General features: G+C 42.7%; 1 protein-coding gene across 2 annotated transcripts in view; it reads left to right on the plus strand.

The window, feature by feature from the left end:
- The window catches only part of farp2 (FERM, RhoGEF and pleckstrin domain protein 2), a 44,465-nt gene extending 26,269 nt beyond the window's left edge, over nt 1-18,196 (plus strand). The window contains exons 14-27 of one of the 2 annotated variants that reach the window (XM_080506071.1): nt 3,753-3,937; nt 4,028-4,117; nt 4,978-5,111; nt 5,205-5,286; nt 5,385-5,622; nt 11,487-11,617; nt 11,704-11,772; nt 11,862-11,951; nt 13,628-13,710; nt 13,803-13,921; nt 14,063-14,226; nt 16,506-16,613; nt 16,723-16,874; nt 16,950-18,196. In XM_080506071.1, the coding sequence (XP_080362197.1) occupies nt 3,753-3,937; nt 4,028-4,117; nt 4,978-5,111; nt 5,205-5,286; nt 5,385-5,622; nt 11,487-11,617; nt 11,704-11,772; nt 11,862-11,951; nt 13,628-13,710; nt 13,803-13,921; nt 14,063-14,226; nt 16,506-16,613; nt 16,723-16,874; nt 16,950-17,043 (1,739 nt within the window). In that variant the 3' untranslated portion in view covers nt 17,044-18,196. Of the gene's footprint in view, nt 1-3,752; nt 3,938-4,027; nt 4,118-4,977; nt 5,112-5,204; nt 5,287-5,384; nt 5,623-11,486; nt 11,618-11,703; nt 11,773-11,861; nt 11,952-13,627; nt 13,711-13,802; nt 13,922-14,062; nt 14,227-14,671; nt 14,812-16,505; nt 16,614-16,722; nt 16,875-16,949 lie in introns of both variants that reach the window. The other variant, XM_080506072.1, reaches the window with a different exon arrangement.
- The last annotated feature ends 4,153 nt before the right edge of the window (nt 18,197-22,349 follow it).

Raw genomic sequence — 22,349 nt, forward strand, 5'->3', positions numbered from 1 at the left:
TCAATCGCCCACGAGACCTTTCACGTCTGTTTTGTTTTTCTTATTTTTACACGTGATGGAGTTGAGGTTCACTAATAGATTAGGGCTTGTGTTGAATCCTTTATTCTAGTCTTGTCTGAATTGTTGATTTGGACATAGTTATGTTGACTTCCTGCAAATCATTGATCTGATACAAATGACGGTTTTCTTCTTGATCGGAGAAAATATATTTTTTGCGATTTTTCACACTTGCCGCTGCTGGACTTACTCACATTATTGTTCTTTTTACGATTTGGACACATCTAATTCATGTTAGATGTGTAAAATTGTAAGATATGCAAATATTCTGCAAAGCTCCTCCTAAAAGCAGTGATGGATGAATAACACAAACATGCCCACGGAACAGATGAAGCCCAGTTGCTCAATTACATTATTTTTTATTTGAAAAGGACATATAAGACGTTACACTACACAGTTTGTACATCTTGAAACTTTTATTTTCAAATCCATGGAGCCAAAATGCTGAAAATGATGTCAGTGTCTATATATATATTTACCTGGCTGTAGATAGTGGAAGGTCCTCATACATGAGACTGATTTTATGCAAGTTTGAATGTCAAGCTGACAGTCGGAGGTATTATTGGCACTTTCCCAACATCAAGATACATTTTAACCTGAAAGAATCAGACCAAAACAAATAGAAAAGACAATTTGTTGGTGTTTTTATTCCTGCATTTCAGGTGCTTCAGACATTTAAAAAAGATTAAAACAAAGTTAAAAAAAAGAATCTAGATATACCAGGCAAGGATGTACTCGTGAACAACTTTTTGATAGGCACTAAAATATTCTCAGTACATTTAGAATGTTGGGTTTTTTTTTTTACTTTTACTTAAAGGATGTATCATATATAATATCACATATCTTTTCAGCGAGTCTCGTTGGTCCAAAAACATTATATTCAAAGTTTATGGCCCCAGATCCAGTTTTTCCTTGATTTTCCTCCATTACAATATTGGATCATAGGAGCTACATTCAGAATCTGCTGTGTCTGTGTGAGCTGGACTGGCTCCGCCCACACAGCTTTTCAACACTCTCACACGGGTTTCGTTGGTCAAATAAACGTCACATTAAACCTTTAATGCCCCAAATCCAGCTTTGCTTCCCATCTTGGGAAGAGAAGGAAGTACTTCCTCTGGTGGTGCCATGTGCCAGAGCAAAGCTGCCTGATTGGGGGAGGAGCCTACCTTGAGTGTGATTGGATAAACCCCTGATGACACTATATAGGGTTTGAGTTCTGATTGGCTGCTTGGAGCAACACACTTTCTTCTCTTCTGGAGCGTCGTTCCAGGTTTGGTGACGCAATATAATACATTAGAAAGTGAATTTTGCATAATATGACCCAATTTAAGTAATACCAGCAGTTTTAAGACAAATATCTTTAGCTTCAGTTGAAACTGAACTAAATGGATTTTGGCCACACGGACAAAGCAGTGGGCTTTAATACAAAATGTTTGCGTCTTATGGCCACCAGAGGTTTCTCTTACACTTCCAATGAGAGATCTAGTCTTCATTTTTTGCAGTTTCACAATTTGCCTTCAAATGTTCCACACAGAACAGCCTGGAGCTGGAGATTCCACTTTACTGAAGCTGAAGTCAAACTTAAGTTTCTGCATTTTTTTTGTTTTATTATTATTATTTTGTTTGTGTACATGATACAGAATGTTATTCTGCCTGAAGCACTTGCACCGCAGTGCCTTACAGCACTTACTTTCTTTTATTATGCCTTTATCTCAGGTGTTTGTTTAATTTCCTCCGTAATATCTGTGAATGAATGAATGAATGAATGAAGTGGCTTGTTCTCATATTCATTTTGAAGGATGGCAGATAGACACAAATCTCTCTGAAGCCGCAGGTCTGGACGGGTTTTTCTGTGTCGCCTGAAGAGAGCATGAGACGTTTTGTTTCAGATGCAAATTTTGAAGAGTTGATTTATCTGATAAAGAGTTCGTCTATATGGCTTTAAAAAAAGAAAAAGAAAAAATGTCTGCCACCTCTCAACTAAAGATTCATTGATGGGCTGAAAACTATAATTAGCTAACTGCACTTAGGCACCAAGTAATCATCACTTAATCCTGTATATTTACTAATTATAAACAACTTGTACTTAATGTTTGTATGTTGTTGTTTTTTTTTACACTCAAGAATAAAGTAATCACTTTTGGGTACCATGAATGTCAGACTTAAGATTCTTTGTGAGCTCAGAGGGACGGTAGTGACGTGATTGACAGGAGACCCTGGTGGCGTCAGACAGCGTCTCAGGGAACTTCCTTCCTTCCTTTTTCTTGAATTTCACTGGAACGTCTCACTGCCTTTCTGCAGCTCAGGAGTTAGTCTGAATCTAGACACGTTGACTTTTGTCTCCCGAAAAACAATTCAACATGTGAAAATGGTAATTTTTTAATGGTTAGTGCTTCTAGTTTGTGTCTTTCCTCGCTGCTGTGCCTTCAACAGATGACCTCCGATAGAATCACTGACCTGCTTTATCAGCAGTACCAACGCCAACCTGAGAATACACAAGTGGTCGCCTGTAATGTTTCAGATTAAAGAGAAAAGACTCTGTTCACACTTCTATTAAACCCAAACATTCTCTAATTTGTTCAAATCTTTTCTCTTTCTGCCGTCAAAATAAGTGCTGGCGCAGTTAGAAGCCTGAAGGCAGTGTGTCTGCAGAGAGTCGGTGTTACGCTGTTAGCGGGATGGGGGAGGGGCGGGACGGACTCGTACACAACATTTCTCCAACCGAGTTCCAGCCGAGTGTGTGTTCGCTGTTTGGCCAGGCTCTGTGCCAAGTCATTTCACAGCATAAAAAAGAAGAGAGAAAAGCCTCCGTCCTTTCCGTGGCTGTGCCAGCAGCCGCCCTCCTCTCTGCACACGTTCCCTATGGGGCCCGTCAAATAAAATATAAACAACTATTTGCCCTCCAGACAAGCCACATTCCTGATCAGTCTTTTTGCTTGAGCAATTATTTCCGGGTCGAGTTTTTTTTTTTTTTTCCCTTCTTCTTTCCCTCTCCCTCAGCCTTCCCCCTCGGTCTTTTCTCTTTTTTTCCTTCCCCTCTAATACAAGTGTAAGAACAGCTGTGGTGACCCATGACTCAGGGAGGAGAGTGGGCCGGCGTTCCTCTGCTGGGTTGGCCTTCTGGTTGTGTTGTCGAAGCGTAGAAAAGCTGGCAGGCTGGGAGAGGAGCGACCGAGCCACCTCGCTGCCATGGGGTCAGGCTTGTGTTAATTACGTTCTAATCACCAGTCATGTTGGAAACGATGGCAGAAGAGGGGAGACGTGTGGGAACCGTTCCTTGCTTCGGTCCGGCCGGCAGCCTCCCCTTTCATTTGTGGCCGCTGCGTGTGATGAAGCGTTGTTTGTGTCTGAAATGTTTTTCCCTCAGGGGAAATAAGACAATTGTAAAAGAAGCACAAAAACAGTTGTTGATGGCGCTGGGTCTTCTTGGGTATTTACGTATATACAGTTGTGTATATATGTGTACAGCAGTGTCGCTGATGTGCGTTTGTGGATGGAGACCTTGATTGTTGATTTTGAACTCCACCCCTTGTTTTTAAAAACCGAAGTTGGTCCTGTTTGAGTGGAGGTCTTTAACCCTCGGGGTTGCTCTCATTTGTCAGCAGACTCTGAATTGCATTATTAATATTTGACTTGAGAGATTAAATTGCAAACCTTGTGAAGTTTAAACTCCTGTTGTTTCCCCCGTCCTGCAGACACGGTGGTGGATAGCCCCCAGCTCTCACCCTTCATCTCCAAGGAGCCGCTCTGCCTGTCGCCCTCCTTCCAGATGTCCACCCTCAGTCTGCCGGGCCAGGCCCCGTCCCCCCTGCAGAGCCCCATCCTGAGCGAGGTGGGCGGCAATGCCAGGCTGGAGGAGGAGGAGGAGGGCAGGAGGAAGGTACGCTGCCAACAGTTCACCCCCAGCTCACCTCACAGACCCCAGAATCCCACTCTCATAATCTCTTGATCCTCCGTGTCCTTCCTGCAGCGATACCCCGCCGATAAGGCCTACTTTATTGCCAAAGAGATTCTGACCACAGAGCGGACGTACCTGAAAGACCTTGAGGTCATCACTGTGGTGAGTCTCCTCTTCCTCAAGCATTTTTTTTAACTGACATTTGTCACAACTGTGCCCAAAACCTGAAGTCGAGAATTAAATGAACACGTGTGAAACATGTTTTAAAAGACAATTCAAATGGTCAAACAATAAAATCTTATGAGTCATAATAATTAAGTTAAATTTGATTAAAGAGGATTTGTGTCTGTGAACTCGCAGTTGCTATTTCTGTGCTAAAATAAGTTACCTGCAACCTTGATTGGCTCCTGCTGTAATTACATGATTTGCTATGGGACTGAAATGAATATTCTGTAAATTGCTTATCAGTCCATTTTGTATATTTTTTAGCTTGCTGTTACTGTTTTTTTAAAGAAAGGGGCACCAATTGTACATTTTATCTTGCTTGTGTTCTTTTTTTTATTATGGAAACATTCAATGAAATGAGCTTAATGAAATCTGAGAAAAAGAAAATAACGTGACTGAAATGAATAAAAAGAAAGAAAGAAAGAAAGACAGGTTTCTGTTGTATAATCCAGGGGGGTGCAAAATGTATGCGCATTGATAAACTTTTAAAAACCCTGTCATATACATATATAAATTAGATGATTACATGTTTGACTGGTACCTGCTGTTGTGTTGTGTTCATGTTGTTCTGAAAATAAATAAAATATAAGTAAAAAAAAAAGTGATATACGTTAAAGCTTGGAAGGTTTTCCACCTGACTGCGTTCTTGAAATCATACTATGCGACTCTCAACTTCCACTGTTTGCCTTCCCCTCTGAAGTTTAGCTGGATTTAAAGTTTAACAAGACCAGATTCTTATATTTATCTGGCTTTATTATTACTAAACCATGTGGTCATGGTCATGTTTTGTCTATTAGTGGTTCCGCAGTGCGGTGATTAAGGAAAACGCCATGCCTGAAGGCCTGATGACCCTGCTGTTCTCCAACATCGACCCCATCTACGAGTTCCACCGAGGCTTCCTGAAGGAGCTGGACCAGAGGCTGGCTCTCTGGTGGGTGCACCTCCTCCGTCCCCGTGTCTCTTTCCTTGCGTTCATGCCGTTCACGTGCCGAACGTAAGAGACACAATCTGTATATTTCTTCAGGGAGGGACGCTCGAATGCTCATGTGAAGGGAGACTACCAACGGATCGGTGACGTGATGCTGAAGAACATGTGTGCTCTTAAGGTAGGAAGACCGTCGCTTCTCGGGCACCGGCGGCTCTTCTTGCTTGTGGGGTTTCGCCAGCGGACTGTACGCCGCGCCGTTTGCCTTTCCGCCCTCAGGAGTTCACCAGCTACCTGCAGAAGCACGACGAAGTGCTGACGGAGCTGGAGAAAGCCTCCAAGCGCCTGAAGAAGCTGGAGACGGTGTACAAGGAGTTTGAGCTGCAGAAGGTGTGCTACCTGCCCCTCAACACCTTCCTCCTCAAGCCCATCCAGCGCCTCATGCACTACAAGCTCATCCTGGAGCGACTGTGCAAACATTACTCGCCCTCCCACCGCGACCACGACGACTGCAAGGGTGAGGTTCTTCACTCACTCATTCAAATTGCTGTTTTGGGTTTCGTTGTTGTCAATTTCGCGACAACGAGGTGTGTGGTGAAGTGAGGCTGGACCAGGGGTCGGCAACCCGCGGCTCTGGAGCCGTAGGCGCAGCGACTACGCAATAATAATAGCATGAAGAACGTAGAATTGCTGGACAGCAGCTCAACTGGTACATGAACCTGGGAGCTTCCTGTACCTTTCACAGGAAAACTGTAGCGCTGTGAAGCGCCGACAGTTCCAAGAGGTTTATTGCAAACTTGTTGAGAGGAGCACAATTTTTTGTGAATTACACAACTACAGGACATTAAAGACACACCATCACACTCATGGTTCTAACAATCCACATCTCCCACATTTATCTTCCATTTTAATAATGTGTAGCAATAAAGGAGCCGATAACTGCAATGCATTATGGGAGTTTCTGTTTGTGGTGTTTTAAATGTAATTATTGGGGGTTATGTTAGGTTTGTAGTGTTGGTAGTAATTGTGTTGTGTTGCTCAGTTCATGTAGTTTAGTTTATTAGTTGTAAGTTGTCAACCAGCAGTGAAGGAGGTTTAGTGTGTCGTGTCCTCCTGGCGTGGTCTTCCTGTGGGACTGTCAAAATAAAAGCATGTGGCTCTTTGGGTGTTGCGTTCAGTGTTAAACGGGACCAAATGGCTCTTTGAGCATTAAAGGTTGTGAGACTCTAGGTTGGTCTAGAGAGAACAGGTTTCCTGATTCTGACTGTAAAGAGCCTCTGAACAAAACCAGGGTTGCAGCGATGGAGATCCAGACGTTTCATTCCTCTGGTATCACAGTTGCATTGTGACGACTTGGTCAGGAGGTCGCTGTGAGACGCTGCTCCATTCCAGGGCCGCCCTGGTTTTTACACACGTTTTTAAACTAGATCCCTTTTCTAAGGCCTGTGCAGTTGGTTGTCACGTAAATCAAGTAACACATTGCTTGACTCACTTTATCATCCTGCAAATCATTTACATAATTAGAACCAGTGTCAGTGTGTGACAGTGAAGACATTCTTGACTAAAATGGAATCTAGGAAAAAATAAAATAGAATCATGGACTGTTTACACTTTTGCACTAAAAACTGCAGCTTGAAGTGGGATGTTCAGTGTTATGTTCAGTGTTATGTTCAGTGTTATGTTCAGTATTATGTTCAGTGTTATGTTCAGTATTATGTTCAGTGTTATGTTCAGTGTTATGTTCAGTGTTATGTTCAGTGTTATGTTCAGTGTTATGTTCAGTGTGATGTTCAGTGGGATGTTCAGTGTTATGTTCAGTGTTATGTTCAGTGTGATGTTCAGTGGGATGTTCAGTGTTATGTTCAGTGTTATGTTCAGTGTTATGTTCAGTGTGATGTTCAGTGTTATGTTCAGTGTTATGTTCAGTGTTATGTTCAGTGTTATGTTCAGTGTTATGTTCAGTGTTATGTTCAGTGTTATGTTCAGTGGGATGTTCAGTGTTATGTTCAGTATTATGTTCAGTGTTATGTTCAGTGTTATGTTCAGTGTTATGTTCAGTATTATGTTCAGTGTTATGTTCAGTGTTATGTTCAGTGTTATGTTCAGTGTTATGTTCAGTGTTATGTTCAGTGTTATGTTCAGTGTTATGTTCAGTGGGATGTTCAGTGTTATGTTCAGTGTTATGTTCAGTGTTATGTTCAGTGTTATGTTCAGTGTTATGTTCAGTGTTATGTTCAGTGTTATGTTCAGTGTTATGTTCAGTGTTATGTTCAGTGTTATGTTCAGTGGGATGTTCAGTGGGATGTTCAGTATTGTGTTCAGTGTTATGTTCAGTGTTATGTTCAGTGTTATGTTCAGTGTTATGTTCAGTGTTATGTTCAGTATTATGTTCAGTGTGATGTTCAGTGTGATGTTCAGTGTTATGTTCAGTGTTATGTTCAGTGTTATGTTCAGTGTTATGTTCAGTATTATGTTCAGTGGGATGTTCAGTGTGATGTTCAGTGGGATGTTCAGTATTATGTTCAGTGGGATGTTCAGTGTTATGTTCAGTGTTATGTTCAGTGGGATGTTCAGTGTTATGTTCAGTGGGATGTTCAGTATTATGTTCAGTGTTATGTTCAGTGGGATGTTCAGTGTTATGTTCAGTATTATGTTCAGTGTTATGTTCAGTGGGATGTTCAGTGGGATGTTCAGTATTATGTTCAGTGTTATGTTCAGTATTATGTTCAGTATTATGTTCAGTATTATGTTCAGTGTGATGTTCAGTATTATGTTCAGTGTTATGTTCAGTGTTATGTTCAGTGTTATGTTCAGTGGGATGTTCAGTGGGATGTTCAGTATTATGTTCAGTGTTATGTTCAGTGTTATGTTCAGTGTTATGTTCAGTGTTATGTTCAGTGTTATGTTCAGTGTTATGTTCAGTATTATGTTCAGTGTTATGTTCAGTGTTATGTTCAGTGGGATGTTCAGTGTTATGTTCAGTATTATGTTCAGTGGGATGTTCAGTGTTATGTTCAGTGGGATGTTCAGTGTGATGTTCAGTGGGATGTTCAGTGGGATGTTCAGTATTATGTTCAGTGGGATGTTCAGTGTTATGTTCAGTGGGATGTTCAGTGTTATGTTCAGTGGGATGTTCAGTATTATGTTCAGTGTTATGTTCAGTGGGATGTTCAGTGTTATGTTCAGTATTATGTTCAGTGTTATGTTCAGTGGGATGTTCAGTGGGATGTTCAGTGGGATGTTCAGTGTTATGTTCAGTGTTATGTTCAGTGTTATGTTCAGTGGGATGTTCAGTGTGATGTTCAGTGGGATGTTCAGTGTTATGTTCAGTGTGATGTTCAGTGTTATGTTCAGTATTATGTTCAGTGGGATGTTCAGTGTGATGTTCAGTGTTATGTTCAGTGTTATGTTCAGTGTTATGTTCAGTGTTATGTTCAGTGTTATGTTCAGTGTTATGTTCAGTATTATGTTCAGTGGGATGTTCAGTGTTATGTTCAGTATTATGTTCAGTGGGATGTTCAGTATTATGTTCAGTGTTATGTTCAGTGTTATGTTCAGTGTGATGTTCAGTGTTATGTTCAGTGGGATGTTCAGTATTATGTTCAGTGTTATGTTCAGTGGGATGTTCAGTATTATGTTCAGTGTTATGTTCAGTGTTATGTTCAGTGTTATGTTCAGTGTTATGTTCAGTATTATGTTCAGTATTATGTTCAGTGTTATGTTCAGTGTTATGTTCAGTGTTATGTTCAGTGTTATGTTCAGTGTTATGTTCAGTGGGATGTTCAGTGTTATGTTCAGTATTATGTTCAGTGTTATGTTCAGTGTTATGTTCAGTGTTATGTTCAGTGTTATGTTCAGTGTTATGTTCAGTGTTATGTTCAGTGTTATGTTCAGTGTTATGTTCAGTGGGATGTTCAGTGGGATGTTCAGTGGGATGTTCAGTGTTATGTTCAGTGTTATGTTCAGTGTTATGTTCAGTATTATGTTCAGTATTATGTTCAGTGTGATGTTCAGTGTTATGTTCAGTGTTATGTTCAGTGTTATGTTCAGTATTATGTTCAGTGGGATGTTCAGTGTGATGTTCAGTGGGATGTTCAGTGGGATGTTCAGTATTATGTTCAGTGGGATGTTCAGTGTTATGTTCAGTGTTATGTTCAGTGGGATGTTCAGTATTATGTTCAGTGTTGTGTTCAGTGGGATGTTCAGTGTTATGTTCAGTGTTATGTTCAGTGTTATGTTCAGTGTTATGTTCAGTGGGATGTTCAGTGGGATGTTCAGTATTATGTTCAGTGTTATGTTCAGTGTTATGTTCAGTGTTATGTTCAGTATTATGTTCAGTATTATGTTCAGTATTATGTTCAGTGTGATGTTCAGTGTTATGTTCAGTGTTATGTTCAGTGTTATGTTCAGTGTTATGTTCAGTGGGATGTTCAGTGTGATGTTCAGTGGGATGTTCAGTGGGATGTTCAGTATTATGTTCAGTGGGATGTTCAGTGTTATGTTCAGTGGGATGTTCAGTGGGATGTTCAGTATTATGTTCAGTGTTATGTTCAGTGGGATGTTCAGTGTTATGTTCAGTATTATGTTCAGTGTTATGTTCAGTGGGATGTTCAGTGGGATGTTCAGTGGGATGTTCAGTGGGATGTTCAGTGTTATGTTCAGTGTTATGTTCAGTGTTATGTTCAGTGTTATGTTCAGTGGGATGTTCAGTGTTATGTTCAGTGTTATGTTCAGTGGGATGTTCAGTGTTATGTTCAGTGTTATGTTCAGTGGGATGTTCAGTGTTATGTTCAGTGTTATGTTCAGTGTTATGTTCAGTGGGATGTTCAGTATTATGTTCAGTGTTATGTTCAGTATTATGTTCAGTGGGATGTTCAGTGTTATGTTCAGTATTATGTTCAGTGGGATGTTCAGTATTATGTTCAGTGTTATGTTCAGTGTTATGTTCAGTGGGATGTTCAGTGTTATGTTCAGTGTTATGTTCAGTGGGATGTTCAGTATTATGTTCAGTGTTATGTTCAGTGTTATGTTCAGTATTATGTTCAGTGGGATGTTCAGTGTTATGTTCAGTGTGATGTTCAGTATTATGTTCAGTGTTATGTTCAGTGTTATGTTCAGTATTATGTTCAGTGGGATGTTCAGTATTATGTTCAGTGTTATGTTCAGTGGGATGTTCAGTATTATGTTCAGTGTTATGTTCAGTGTTATGTTCAGTATTATGTTCAGTGGGATGTTCAGTATTATGTTCAGTGTTATGTTCAGTGTGATGTTCAGTATTATGTTCAGTGTTATGTTCAGTGTTATGTTCAGTGTTATGTTCAGTGTGATGTTCAGTATTATGTTCAGTGTTATGTTCAGTGTTATGTTCAGTATTATGTTCAGTGGGATGTTCAGTGTTATGTTCAGTGTTATGTTCAGTGTGATGTTCAGTGTTATGTTCAGTGGGATGTTCAGTATTATGTTCAGTGTTATGTTCAGTGTTATGTTCAGTATTATGTTCAGTGGGATGTTCAGTATTATGTTCAGTGTTATGTTCAGTGTTATGTTCAGTGTGATGTTCAGTGTTATGTTCAGTATTATGTTCAGTGGGATGTTCAGTATTATGTTCAGTGTTATGTTCAGTGTTATGTTCAGTGTTATGTTCAGTGTTATGTTCAGTATTATGTTCAGTGTTATGTTCAGTGTTATGTTCAGTGTGATGTTCAGTGTTATGTTCAGTGTTATGTTCAGTATTATGTTCAGTGTGATGTTCAGTGTTATGTTCAGTGTTATGTTCAGTGGGATGTTCAGCAGCAGAACACGAGCAGCAGCAATTAACAGACGTAATCTGAAGTGACTGGTTTTAAATGTTCCGTGCGAGGAGTCCCAGAGGATTTCTGTAGTATCACCTGCTTCACTACTTATTATTATTATTATTACTGGAAAGGCCTTTACATTGGACGGTTTCTAGTTTTTCCAAATCTTTGGTATCAGCAGTGGGTTGTTTTCACTTTGAAAAGCCATAAAACACTCTTAACTCCATTATTTAGAGTTCTCCTCTTACTTTACTAAAAGTTTTTACTAATGATGTTAATCATAATATCCAATGTCTGCTGTTTGTCAAACCAAATACATTGAGGGGGAAAAAACCAACATTCCCAACACACATTTAAAGATTGAATAAGGTTGATATATGTAGCTACAACAACATATTGATGCCCCAGAATGAAAATATAAAGTGATTTTAGTCACTTTAAACATTGTGTGCTTGTTGGATGTACTGGGACTCCAGACAGCCATGTTTTGGGTTCACACAGTGATTGGCTGTCATCTCTGCTCATCTGACATACATTGACAAGTCACTGATGTCGCTGCTTTGGCTTCTTGTTCCTTCCTCTGCAGAGGCTTTGAAGGAAGTGGCAGACATCGCCACTCAGCTCCAGAGCAGCTTGATCCGCCTGGAGAACTTCCAGAAGCTGACGGAGCTGCAGAGAGACCTGATCGGCATCGACAACCTGACGACGCCGGGCAGAGTGAGTGCAGCGACGCAGAGCCGACAGTAGATGGAGCAAGAGAAACTGTGCAGTCTAGTGTCTAACCAGCGTGTGCCTGCGTGCAGGAGTTCATCCGAGAGGGCTGCCTGTACAAGCTCACCAAGAAGGGGCTGCAGCAGAGGATGTTCTTTCTGGTTAGTGCAAAACTCCACTGCCGGACTGTTCTTGTTTTAGTGCCCATTAATACACAGACTGCGTGTAACCTTTGCTTCTGTCGCCGCAGTTCTCGGACATGCTTCTGTACACGAGTAAAGGCGTGACGGCCACCAATCAGTTCAAGGTGCACGGGCAGCTGCCCCTCCACGGCATGATTGTGAGTTGAGCTCTCCCGACACCCGTCCAATAGCTGTAGGTGTGGATGAGATGTGTTGGATTAGGATGTTATGAGCGTTTCCTACGATGTGTTGAGAAGGGAGGGCGTGGGTCTCCTAACTCTGCGTGTCTCTGCTTCACTCCTGGCTGCAGCTCATAGTGCTGGATGCACCGGTAAGTCCTCTGAGCCTCGCCAGCTCGGACGCCCCAACCCTTCCCGGCTTTCTCCCATGCCTGTGTAGACACAGCATACCTAGGACATCACGCAAGATGCACAACCACGTGTGTCTGCTTGTCAAAACTGTTGCTGGTTATGTACACAAGTTATTCCAGTAACAAAAACTAAATTAAACAGGGTACAGAAGTGTCTCCTTATCAAAGCTGTGTTTTTCAAGTTCTATTTCCTGAGATCTAGGTGCTTAAGCTGACTGTTTTGACTCTTTTCCTCCTTTCTTTTCCTAATATTTATTGATCATTACTGTTTATATTGTTCCTCTTGTTTTCCCTACCTATTATAATTAACCTGACAGCTGAGTTTGAACAGTTATGGGGAAATGCAACATTTTGAAATAAAGGAGGATTCTCATTTCAAACATTTCCTCCAAAAAATAATGGCATTCTTTTGAGTGCAGTGAAGTCAAATTGGGAAAAAAAGCTTTATTTGCCAAAGATTCCATCTTTTTAAAATTCCTACAAATGTGCCGCGATAACAAAAATGACATAAGCCCTTTAAAGGAGTCATATTAAACAGCTTTTCAACACTTTCACACGGGTTTCGTTGGTCAAATAAACGTCACATTAAACCTTTAATGCCCCAAATCCAGCTTTGCTTCCCATATTGGGAAGAGAAGGTAGTACTTCCTCTCGTGGTGCCATGTGCCAGAGCAGAGCTGCCTGATTGGGGGAGGAGTCAAAGGGAGGAGCCTACCTTGATTGTGATTGGATAAACCCCCGATGACACTATATAGGGTTTGATTTCTGATTGGCTGCTTGGAGCAACACACTTTTTAAAACCTGAAACAAGCCAGGAGAGAGAGGACACACTTTCTTCTCTTCTGGGTTGCAGGTATGGAGACGAGTAGTCCTGCTGGAAAACCTTTAGAAAGGGAATTTTGACATCTGACCCCTTTAAAATATCATTATGTGGTACCAGATATTATATTAGGCTGAAGAAATGTTCCCACAAAAATACGGTGAAGGGATGAACAAAGGTTTTTTCCAGTGTTTGATAAAAAGTGGTGTGTCCCCCTGGATTATCTGCAGTTGACTCTGGACAGGCAGTTTTCATATGAATATGCCCCTGTTTGGATGCTAACAATATAATGACTTTTTCCCCACAAGCATGATCAGATAAACCTGTATAAGATGAAAAAAACCCACTTTGATTTGCTTATTATTATTATCTGTGGTCATATGCTTGATATTTAGGGGCTACTAGTTTAAATAATGTAGTTTGTGCTTCTCTTTTGCGATCCCCCTGCCTAAATGCATAAAAACACCACAAATTGCATTGCATATCGTTAGAAAATTCCTCCAAAATGTTCAAAACAATAACAGGAAATGAGGCCTGCCTCTTGGAGAGAACAAACAAATGCATTGAGTGTTTGTTCCCGGGACCGTCAGTGGACTGCTGTTTACTCTGCTAAGGCTCATGGGGATTCTGTCCTTTGTCTGCAGGTGGAGGAAAGTGAAAACGAATGGTCCGTCCCCCACTGTTTCACCATTTACTCGGCTCAGAGGACGGTTGTCGTGGCGGCCAGGTGAGTGTGGGAACGCCACAGGCGACTCCTGCCCTGTGACCACGTCTCCCAGTGAACCATGACACTTCAGTGTCTCGTCCTTGTGATCCCAGCTCCAAGGTGGAGATGGGGAAGTGGATTGAGGACCTGAACTTGGCTATCGACATGTCCAAGAAGTCTCAAGAGAAAACCAGCATCTTCCTCGATGCTGGGCTCAACGATCACTCCAACCGTAAGAACTTTCCATTGGTCTTCATGAGAGTAGCACTTGAAGTGGAAACACCGTCTCCGTGTCTAGTTTTCCTCCGCGTAGCCTAAAAAAAGAAATTTCCTTTGAGTTGATCCCCTCTCCTCCAAACCCCCCCCCCATCAGGATCGTCCGACGAGGTTTCTCTGGAGCAGGAGTCGGAGGACGACATGAACTCCTCCCGCACCTCTCTGGACAAGCAGACACACCACCGCGCCAACACAACCATGCATGTGTGCTGGCACCGCAACACCAGTGTGTCCATGTCTGATCACAGCCTGGCTGTGGAGGTACTCCTCCTCCGCCCTCACTGACACACACACACACACACACACACACACACACACACACACACACACACACACACACACACACACACACACACACCAACATCAGGTGTCATCAGCCGTTGGGTGGAGAAACGTGTCTTCAGGGTTCCTCTGAGCGACTCATCTTTCCTTTCTCAGCCTTTTGACTCTTCTTTTCTCCCCCTTGTGTTTCTGCTGTTTCACAGAGTTTGCTTCTGTCCTGGACTGCAGAGTGTGACAGCTGCCCCTCTCGTAACAGTGTGCATGCAAGGACTGTTCTCTCCCACTGACGTTTTCACTCCACAGACATGGAGCAGTTTCCTCGCCGCCTCTTCTCTGTCCTCCTCTGTTCCCCCTGGAAGCTAACATGGCTAACACGTATCTCTGCACCCTTTCCCTCCCTTGTGTCTCTTCACCCCGCTCTCAGTCTTCGGCTCTCCGGCCATCTCGCCAGAACTTCCTCCTCGTTTTCTGCTCGGTCAGGGCCAAAGGCCAAACACCATCACACACGTTTGCTGGTACCGAAACCAGAACCTGTCGCTCACTGATTACCTGCGAATGAACCAGGTACTTGATCTTTTAGCCCCAAAAAACCTAGAAGCCATCAGTCATAGAATTGGAGCTGATAGAATAAGTGAACTGTAGCCACCCAAGCAGAAGCTTCATGACGCAAACATTGTTAGTGTTTATTTTAATCAGTTGATCAAAATGTTTGTATTGGAATGTGCCTCTTTAAACAAAGTAAAAAAAACAGCAAACAATGGTGCAAATAAACTCCAAAAACATAAATTCATGCTCAGATTTCTGCAGGAAGATGAACAACTCCTCGTCACTAAAGCAATCATTAAATGGTGAAAGTTGGAAACAATCACAAACAGTAATGAAACTGGGGTTTCAACATTGTTTGAAGTGTGACAGAGGAAGCAGAGCAGCCACCAGGATCAGGTTGAAGCAGGAAACTGTTTGTGTAAACGCTTCAGGATGTATACTCTGCAGTTTGGTTTGTAACTTTGCCACCGAGATTTTCCACATTATTAACAGAGCCCGGGACTAATGGAGGCTGACAACAAGGCAACTCTTTATATGGGGAGTTGAATTAAGTATTGCAATTCTGGTTCTATACGATGTGCAAATCACTTAAACTTGCAATGTTTAATTACATTTTAAGTCCAAGAGTCAAAACACAAAAGATATGCATGAAGGTTGAACCTAAATACTTCGGAGTAAAAACTGCAAAAGTAAACCATTTTATTTGGAACCGCAGCAACAACAACTCCAAAAGAATCAATAAACAGATGTTTAGTTGTCATATCAGAAATATGTTCGATTAACATGAGCTTATTGAGCTTCTCTTTAGTGAAATAGTTCATTCTAATGCATGATGTACATGTTGTAAAAGGGCGTCAATCAACTTAATGTGAAGATTGAATTACATTAACTCAACAAATAATTTGTTTGGACTACAGTGATCAGTATTTTCCCTTTAAATGCATGCTCAGAATAACAGCAGTGTCATAAACTCCAGAAACTTAAAAACAATAATTTGTTACACAGTAGTATTTGTCCTGACTTGATGATATTACTGTAAACTAAGTATGCACCGCTAAGCTTCTGGAGTTTTGTGCACAATCACTCATTTATGCATAATGAATCAATGTCATTCTTATAAAGACGTCAAGATGAGTTTGCTGCTCAAGTCGAATCCCTGCATTGTTCAGTGCACGAATCTGTCTGGCTTCTTCAACCAGGCGGCAACGTCTGACTCTTTATTCTGTCACTGTGTGGAAGAGGAGGAGTCTGATGGAAAGCAAAAATAAAATGAAGCATTTCATCTTGTTCACCTGTAATGTGCAGCAGAACAGCACCACACTTGATCCCTGTGGTCACCTATGATTCCATTAAAGAACACAAAAAACGCCCCTTTGAGCGACCAAATGTTCAAATGATGAGACTAAGCTCATGTGTGAGGACGCCATTAGAGGCTCGATTTCAACAAGCATGGACAGCAGCCAGTCAGTGTCTGAGGCTGGAGTTAAATTACAAGAACTTGCAGCACTGTAGGCTCACTGTGAGAGAATCATGAATAATACATTTCTCGGCTGCGTAAAGAGCAGAAGAGTTCAAACTTTCTACAGAAATCCAAGCAGTCGACACAAAACACCCCCCACTGCTCTAAACCACATCACTGACATTATTCATCCACATATTACGATGAGGGTCGCAACCATTCTTCTTATTGTGTCCTTCCTTTCCCTGTGTAGAACCAGCTGTCAGGTTACCTCCTGCGGAAGTTCAAGAACAGCAACGGCTGGCAGAAGCTCTGGGTCGTTTTCACCAACTTCTGCTTGTTCTTCTACAAGACTCACCAGGTGGGAGTCGCGTCACTTCCTGTTCATGCTAGAAAACCATTAATGTTTTGAAAAGAGCACATAGCTGAGGCGAGTGTCTCTCTCTCTCTCTCTCTCTCTCTCTCTCCAGGACGACTTCCCGCTGGCCAGCCTCCCGCTGCTCGGCTACTCGGTCAGCACGCCGGAGGAGTCGGACAACATCCACAAGGAGTACGTCTTCAAGCTGCAGTTCAAGTCTCACGTCTACTTTTTCCGAGCGGAGAGCGAGTACACCTTCGAGAGGTACGTTTTCCGCCCCGTCCTCCGACCCCCGGCTCGCCGCCGACGGCGCTGATTGAACCCGTCCTCCTCCGGCAGGTGGATGGAGGTGATCAAGAGCGCGGCCAGCACCACCGGCCGGATGAGCCTGCTCGTGCCGAAAGGTGGACCCATGGAGATGAACGGAAACTGAACAGTAGCGCGTGGTGCGCCTGGAGGCTGGGCCTTCAGGACCCCCGGGACTCTCCAGTCTGGTTTGTAAGCAGAACTAAAAACAGATAACTGCAGGTTAAAGTGTTAACAGTTCTCAGCTTTTTAACGGCCTGGGCATTTTGCTTAATTCACGATGTAAATGATAATAATATTTGCTCCAGTATACAGGATATAATGAAAGGGAGACGTGTACATTGCAATCTTCTTTTTTTGTTTGTTTTGCATGTGTAGTGCTCAGTATGACAGGACTGACTGATGGGATAGAATGTTTTTACGGGACCAACTCCTGCACAGGGGGCTTCAAATCGTAGCTCGTCTTTACACTACATGCAGACGGAAGCTTTACAGGGCGCAGTCTGCTGCTGCTACAGAGGAATTAAAGTACGTTGTTCAAGGAAGGTACGGTAAAAGGTGTGCACTCGCTCCTGTCGAAGTAGCTGAAGTGTCAGAGGGACGCCGGGGGGGGGGGGGGGATGACATGTGGGCGAAGGTTGGCGATGCGAGTCATGGAAGGAGGAAGTGAAGCTTTCAAAAGCCATGGTACTAGCTGTATTTATTAATGAAAACTCCATTTTAGCGGTTAATAAAAGGGTGCAGCCGGGACTCATGCTCTGGATTCTGTAGTGTGGTCATACCTTTCTCTTTCATACCCAAAGTAGTCCTGCTTTTGTTTTACATAGGGGTGACAGCTCAAGGATGTACCATTGTGACTTTAAACTTTACTCTGTGTGAAAGTTGGAAGAGTTTTCCCTCTAAAAAAAAAAAAAAATATATATATATATATTTTGATGTAACTGTACTTGATGAAGTATTTGCTGCGTGTTGGGCGGCTGTAAACGTCATGGGAGGCGCAGCCGAGGTGTTTAGGATGCCTAACCCTACCGTGTTAATTGTTTGGGAAACGTATGTTTTGACAAAGACTGGAATCTTTATCTTTTTGTGTGCTGAACATGTCCCTGTCTCTGCCTCTGGAGCTTTAAGACAAAGTGTTGATGGAGGTTTCATGTAAAGCGTCGGACATCCTGTTTGTGGAAGAGACTGACTTTGTTGCACAGTTGACATCCAGTGTGTTTCTCCTATTTATTGTTTAGGAAGTCTTCAGGACTGTGCTCCTGAGCACACCCCCCCCCCCCCCCCCCCCCCCCCCCCCCCCCCATGTAGCCCCCATGTTATTGAAATAAACGCCTAACAAATAAAACATCATTTCAATCACTTTCTCTGGTTTTTGTCTTAATTTACCAACACTGAGTCCAATATGATGCTTTAATTATAAACTCTGACATTCTTCTGGAACAGGGGTCGGCAACCCGCGGCTCCGGAGCCTCATGTGGCTCTTTGGTCCCTCCACTGCGGCTCCTGGAGCCTCATGTGGCTCTTTGGTCCCTCCACTGCGGCTCCTGGAGCCTCATGTGGCTCTTTGGTCCCTCCACTGCGGCTCCTGGAGCCTCATGTGGCTCTTTGGTCCCTCCACTGCGGCTCCTGGAGCCTCATGTGGCTCTTTGGTCCCTCCACTGTGGCTCCTGGAGCCTCGGTCCCACTGCAGTTCATCCCGGGGGGGCGTAAGGAGGCAAAGCCACCCAGAGAGGGGCGTAAGGAGGCAAAGCCACCCAGAGAGGGACGTAAGGAGGCAGAGCCACCCAGAGAGGGATGTAAGGAGGCAAAGCCACCCAAAGAGGGGCGTAAGGAGGCAAAGCCACCCAAAGAGGGGCGTAAGGAGGCAAAGCCACCCAGAGAGGGGCGTAAGGAGGCAAAGCCACCCAGAGAGGGGCGTAAGGAGGCAAAGCCACCCAGAGAGGGGCGTAAGGAGGCAAAGCCACCCAGAGAGGGGCGTAAGGAGGCAAAGCCACCCAGAGAGGGGCGTAAGGAGGCAAAGCCACCCAGAGAGGGACGTAAGGAGGCAAAGCCACCCAGAGAGGGACGTAAGGAGGCAAAGCCACCCAGAGAGGGACGTAAGGAGGCAAAGCCACCCAGAGAGGGACGTAAGGAGGCAAAGCCACCCAGAGAGGGACGTAAGGAGGCAAAGCCACCCAGAGAGGGACGTAAGGAGGCAAAGCCACCCAGAGAGGGACGTAAGGAGGCAAAGCCACCCAGAGAGGGACGTAAGGAGGCAAAGCCACCCAGAGAGGGACGTAAGGAGGCAAAGCCACCCAGAGAGGGGCGTAAGGAGGCAAAGCCACCCAGAGAGGGGCGTAAGGAGGCAAAGCCACCCAGAGAGGGACGTAAGGAGGCAAAGCCACCCAGAGCTCAGTCCCGCTACAAAGAGTGGTAAAATGTAGGGTTGTGAACGACGCAGCGATGTAACGTCATTACGCAACAATGAAGAACGTAGAATTGCAGCTCAACTGGTATCTGAAGCTGGGAGCTTCCTGTACCTTTCACAGTAAAGGCCGACACTTCCAGGAGGTTCATTCCAGACTTGTTGAGAGTGACGGAACATTCTAGTGAATTCCACAACAACTACAGGACATTAAAGACACACCATCACACTCATGGTTCTAACAATCCACATCTCCACATTTATCTTCCATTTTAATAATGTGTAGCAATAAAGGAGCTGAGAGCTGCAATGCATTATGGGAGTTTCTGTTTGTGGTGTTTTAAATGTAATTATTGGGGGTTATGTTAGGTTTGTAGTGTTGGTAATAATTGTGTTGTGTTGTGTTTTTGTTGCTTAGTTCATGTAGTTTAGTTTATTAGTTGTAAGTTGTCAACCAGCAGTGAAGAAGGTTTTGTGTGTAGTGTCCTCCTGGCATGGTCTTCCTGTGGGACTGTCAAAATAAGGTGTCTGTGACTCTGGGTGTTGTGTTCAGTGGGAAACCAAATGGCTCTCTGAGCATTAAAGGTTGCGACCCTTGTTCTAGATCAGCTCTTTGTCAACATCCATCCATTCATCTTGCAGGACAGATTTGTCTTCATAATGAAGTATAGTAATAAAGTATATGTCTCTGAATAACACCACAACTCAAGCAGCCCCAAAGCTCTTTTGTCCTGTTGTCGATTGTCAAAATAAGATGTTCTGTATGTATGTAATGTAGCTCGGGTCAGAACTGACGGGCAGAGTCTGTTTCAGCCCATTAAAACACCTGGAAGCATCTTACTGCCAGTAGATTAGCATTAGCACCTTCTTCTTGACCTTTATTTTACCAGAACAAACCTCATTGAGATCAAAAATATCTTTCAAGAGTGTCGTGGCCAAGACAAGCAGCAGCGCATTCAGGTTCCAGACAAAACGGGCTCATAAAACATATATGAAAAATGTCAATACATTGAAACAGTCAAACTGATTCTAAACCATCAGACTGAATATATTTTTGTTTCAGCAAATTCATCTTTGTTGAACTGAATTTGAAACAAAAGCTCTGACTTTTTACCAACAACCTGCCTTTAAAATGATTAATTCCTACTTCTTTTTCAAACTCATTTTTTGGGGCCGGATACATTCTGAGCATTGTGAATTATTGGCTTCAGTTTAATTTCTTTTTCAGTACTTTAACTAGAGTGTGTATTTGATCTGTGTGATGAGTTTTGAACCTCAAATGTTCATTTAAAAGCTATAAAATATATTGCGCCGTCTCCAGGATAAAGTCCTGGTCTGATTTCTAAAAGCTGCCACTTTGTCTTCAGGAGGAACGACATCAGTTCAGTTTCCACTTGATTTATTTTCCGTTTTAACTGGATTTTAAATATTGAATGTTTTAATGCAATAAAACTTTCTTTACAACAAAACCTGGATCTTAATAACTGTCCCAAAATCCTGTCAATAAAGAAAAAAAAATTCTTTACTTCAAATCTCTAATTTTTTAAACGCAAATTAGAAATACAGTATAATGAAAACTGGATTTTATCACTTCAAAAACACTCCAGAGAGCCGGCGCTGCTCTCAAACCCAGAAACACTTACGCTTTTGAAAAACTTTGGTCAGTTACAACACTCTGCATCACTCTGTCGTGGAGGACCAGATCCATAGAGAGAAAACACTTTACAGCCAGTTTTGAGCTGCTGCATTGACTTCAGTTGATTTTAAGATGCTTTAACAGGTTTGTGAAGCTCTTCAGTCCTACCCATTTATCAGTCACTTTTTGGAAGAACCCTCCTTTGAGAAGTGGCCTTTAAATTTCATTAAAAAGTAAAGTAAAATCATCATTTCGAAAGCAACCTCACCAAACTTAGACATCTTGTCTGGAGACCTGAAGACCGCAAAATCATTTTAACTGTACGTGACCATGGCAGGGCCCTGTGTTCTCCAGGGCAGCTTCTTCTAGGCCAGTGTTTTTCAACCACTGTGCCCCGTGAGATATTTGTCAGGTGTGCCGTAGGTATTTATCCAATTTCACATTTTTTTCTAAATAAACATTTGTGTTGTAGAGTAATTATGAATAAATACTCTTCACCTTTATTTTTTCTAGAAAAATATTTGATCTCACAGCCACTGTCAACTGTGAGAGCAGCAATGAATTGCTGAGAAGAGATACTTTTCTGCAAGCTGATCATCAGAGGCTTTTACTTTGACATGAACACATGCAAACAGAACTTCATAACAGGATGACACTCCACACAACACATTTCTCACTCATGGTTGACCACCGACATCCAACAAACCAAACTAGATGAAAAAATTAACTATCTGAACCGAGGAACAAAAACACAACACAAGCACAAACCAACACACACAACAACCCCAACAATAACCCTCAATAACCTCCGGCAATACATAACCTGAACTCCCATCATGCCCTGCAGCGACCAACTCCGTGATGCTACAATACTCTTCGCCAATAGATGGCAGCACATAACTTTGCCGTTGAAATCGAAACTTAACCTTTATATTGTTAATAGAGGCTACAGAGTTTCACATTTGAACATTTTCGGGTGGTGGTGTGCCTTGAAGGAATATAGAAGTTAAACATATTGTATTCAGTTGTGTTTCTACACAGCTGGAGTTTCTCCCACTCCTAAGTTGGGAATAACGGCTCTAAATCCATGTTCAGGGACTTTCCAAGTTGGTTGGCGACGTCTCCTCAGTGCTCCACTTGCTGAAACATGGTCAAGGTAAGATTGGATGGACAGATAAGAGGTCAGAGGTCACTTTGTCCCACAGAACGTCGAGCTCAGAGAAGAACCAGTTTGAAGCAGTTTTGAAGACAAAGGAATAGCAACTTCACCAGAGCAACGCATACATCACGAGGAACTGACCAATGTGAGGTTGAGGTGGCGTATGCAAATGTATAAATATGAACCCCGTGTTGCAGTTGTGCCATTCTTCACTGTAGACCCAGCCTGCACATT

The sequence above is a fragment of the Blennius ocellaris genome (assembly GCF_963422515.1).
Source record: "Blennius ocellaris genome assembly, chromosome: 12".
NCBI lineage: Eukaryota > Metazoa > Chordata > Actinopteri > Blenniiformes > Blenniidae > Blennius > Blennius ocellaris.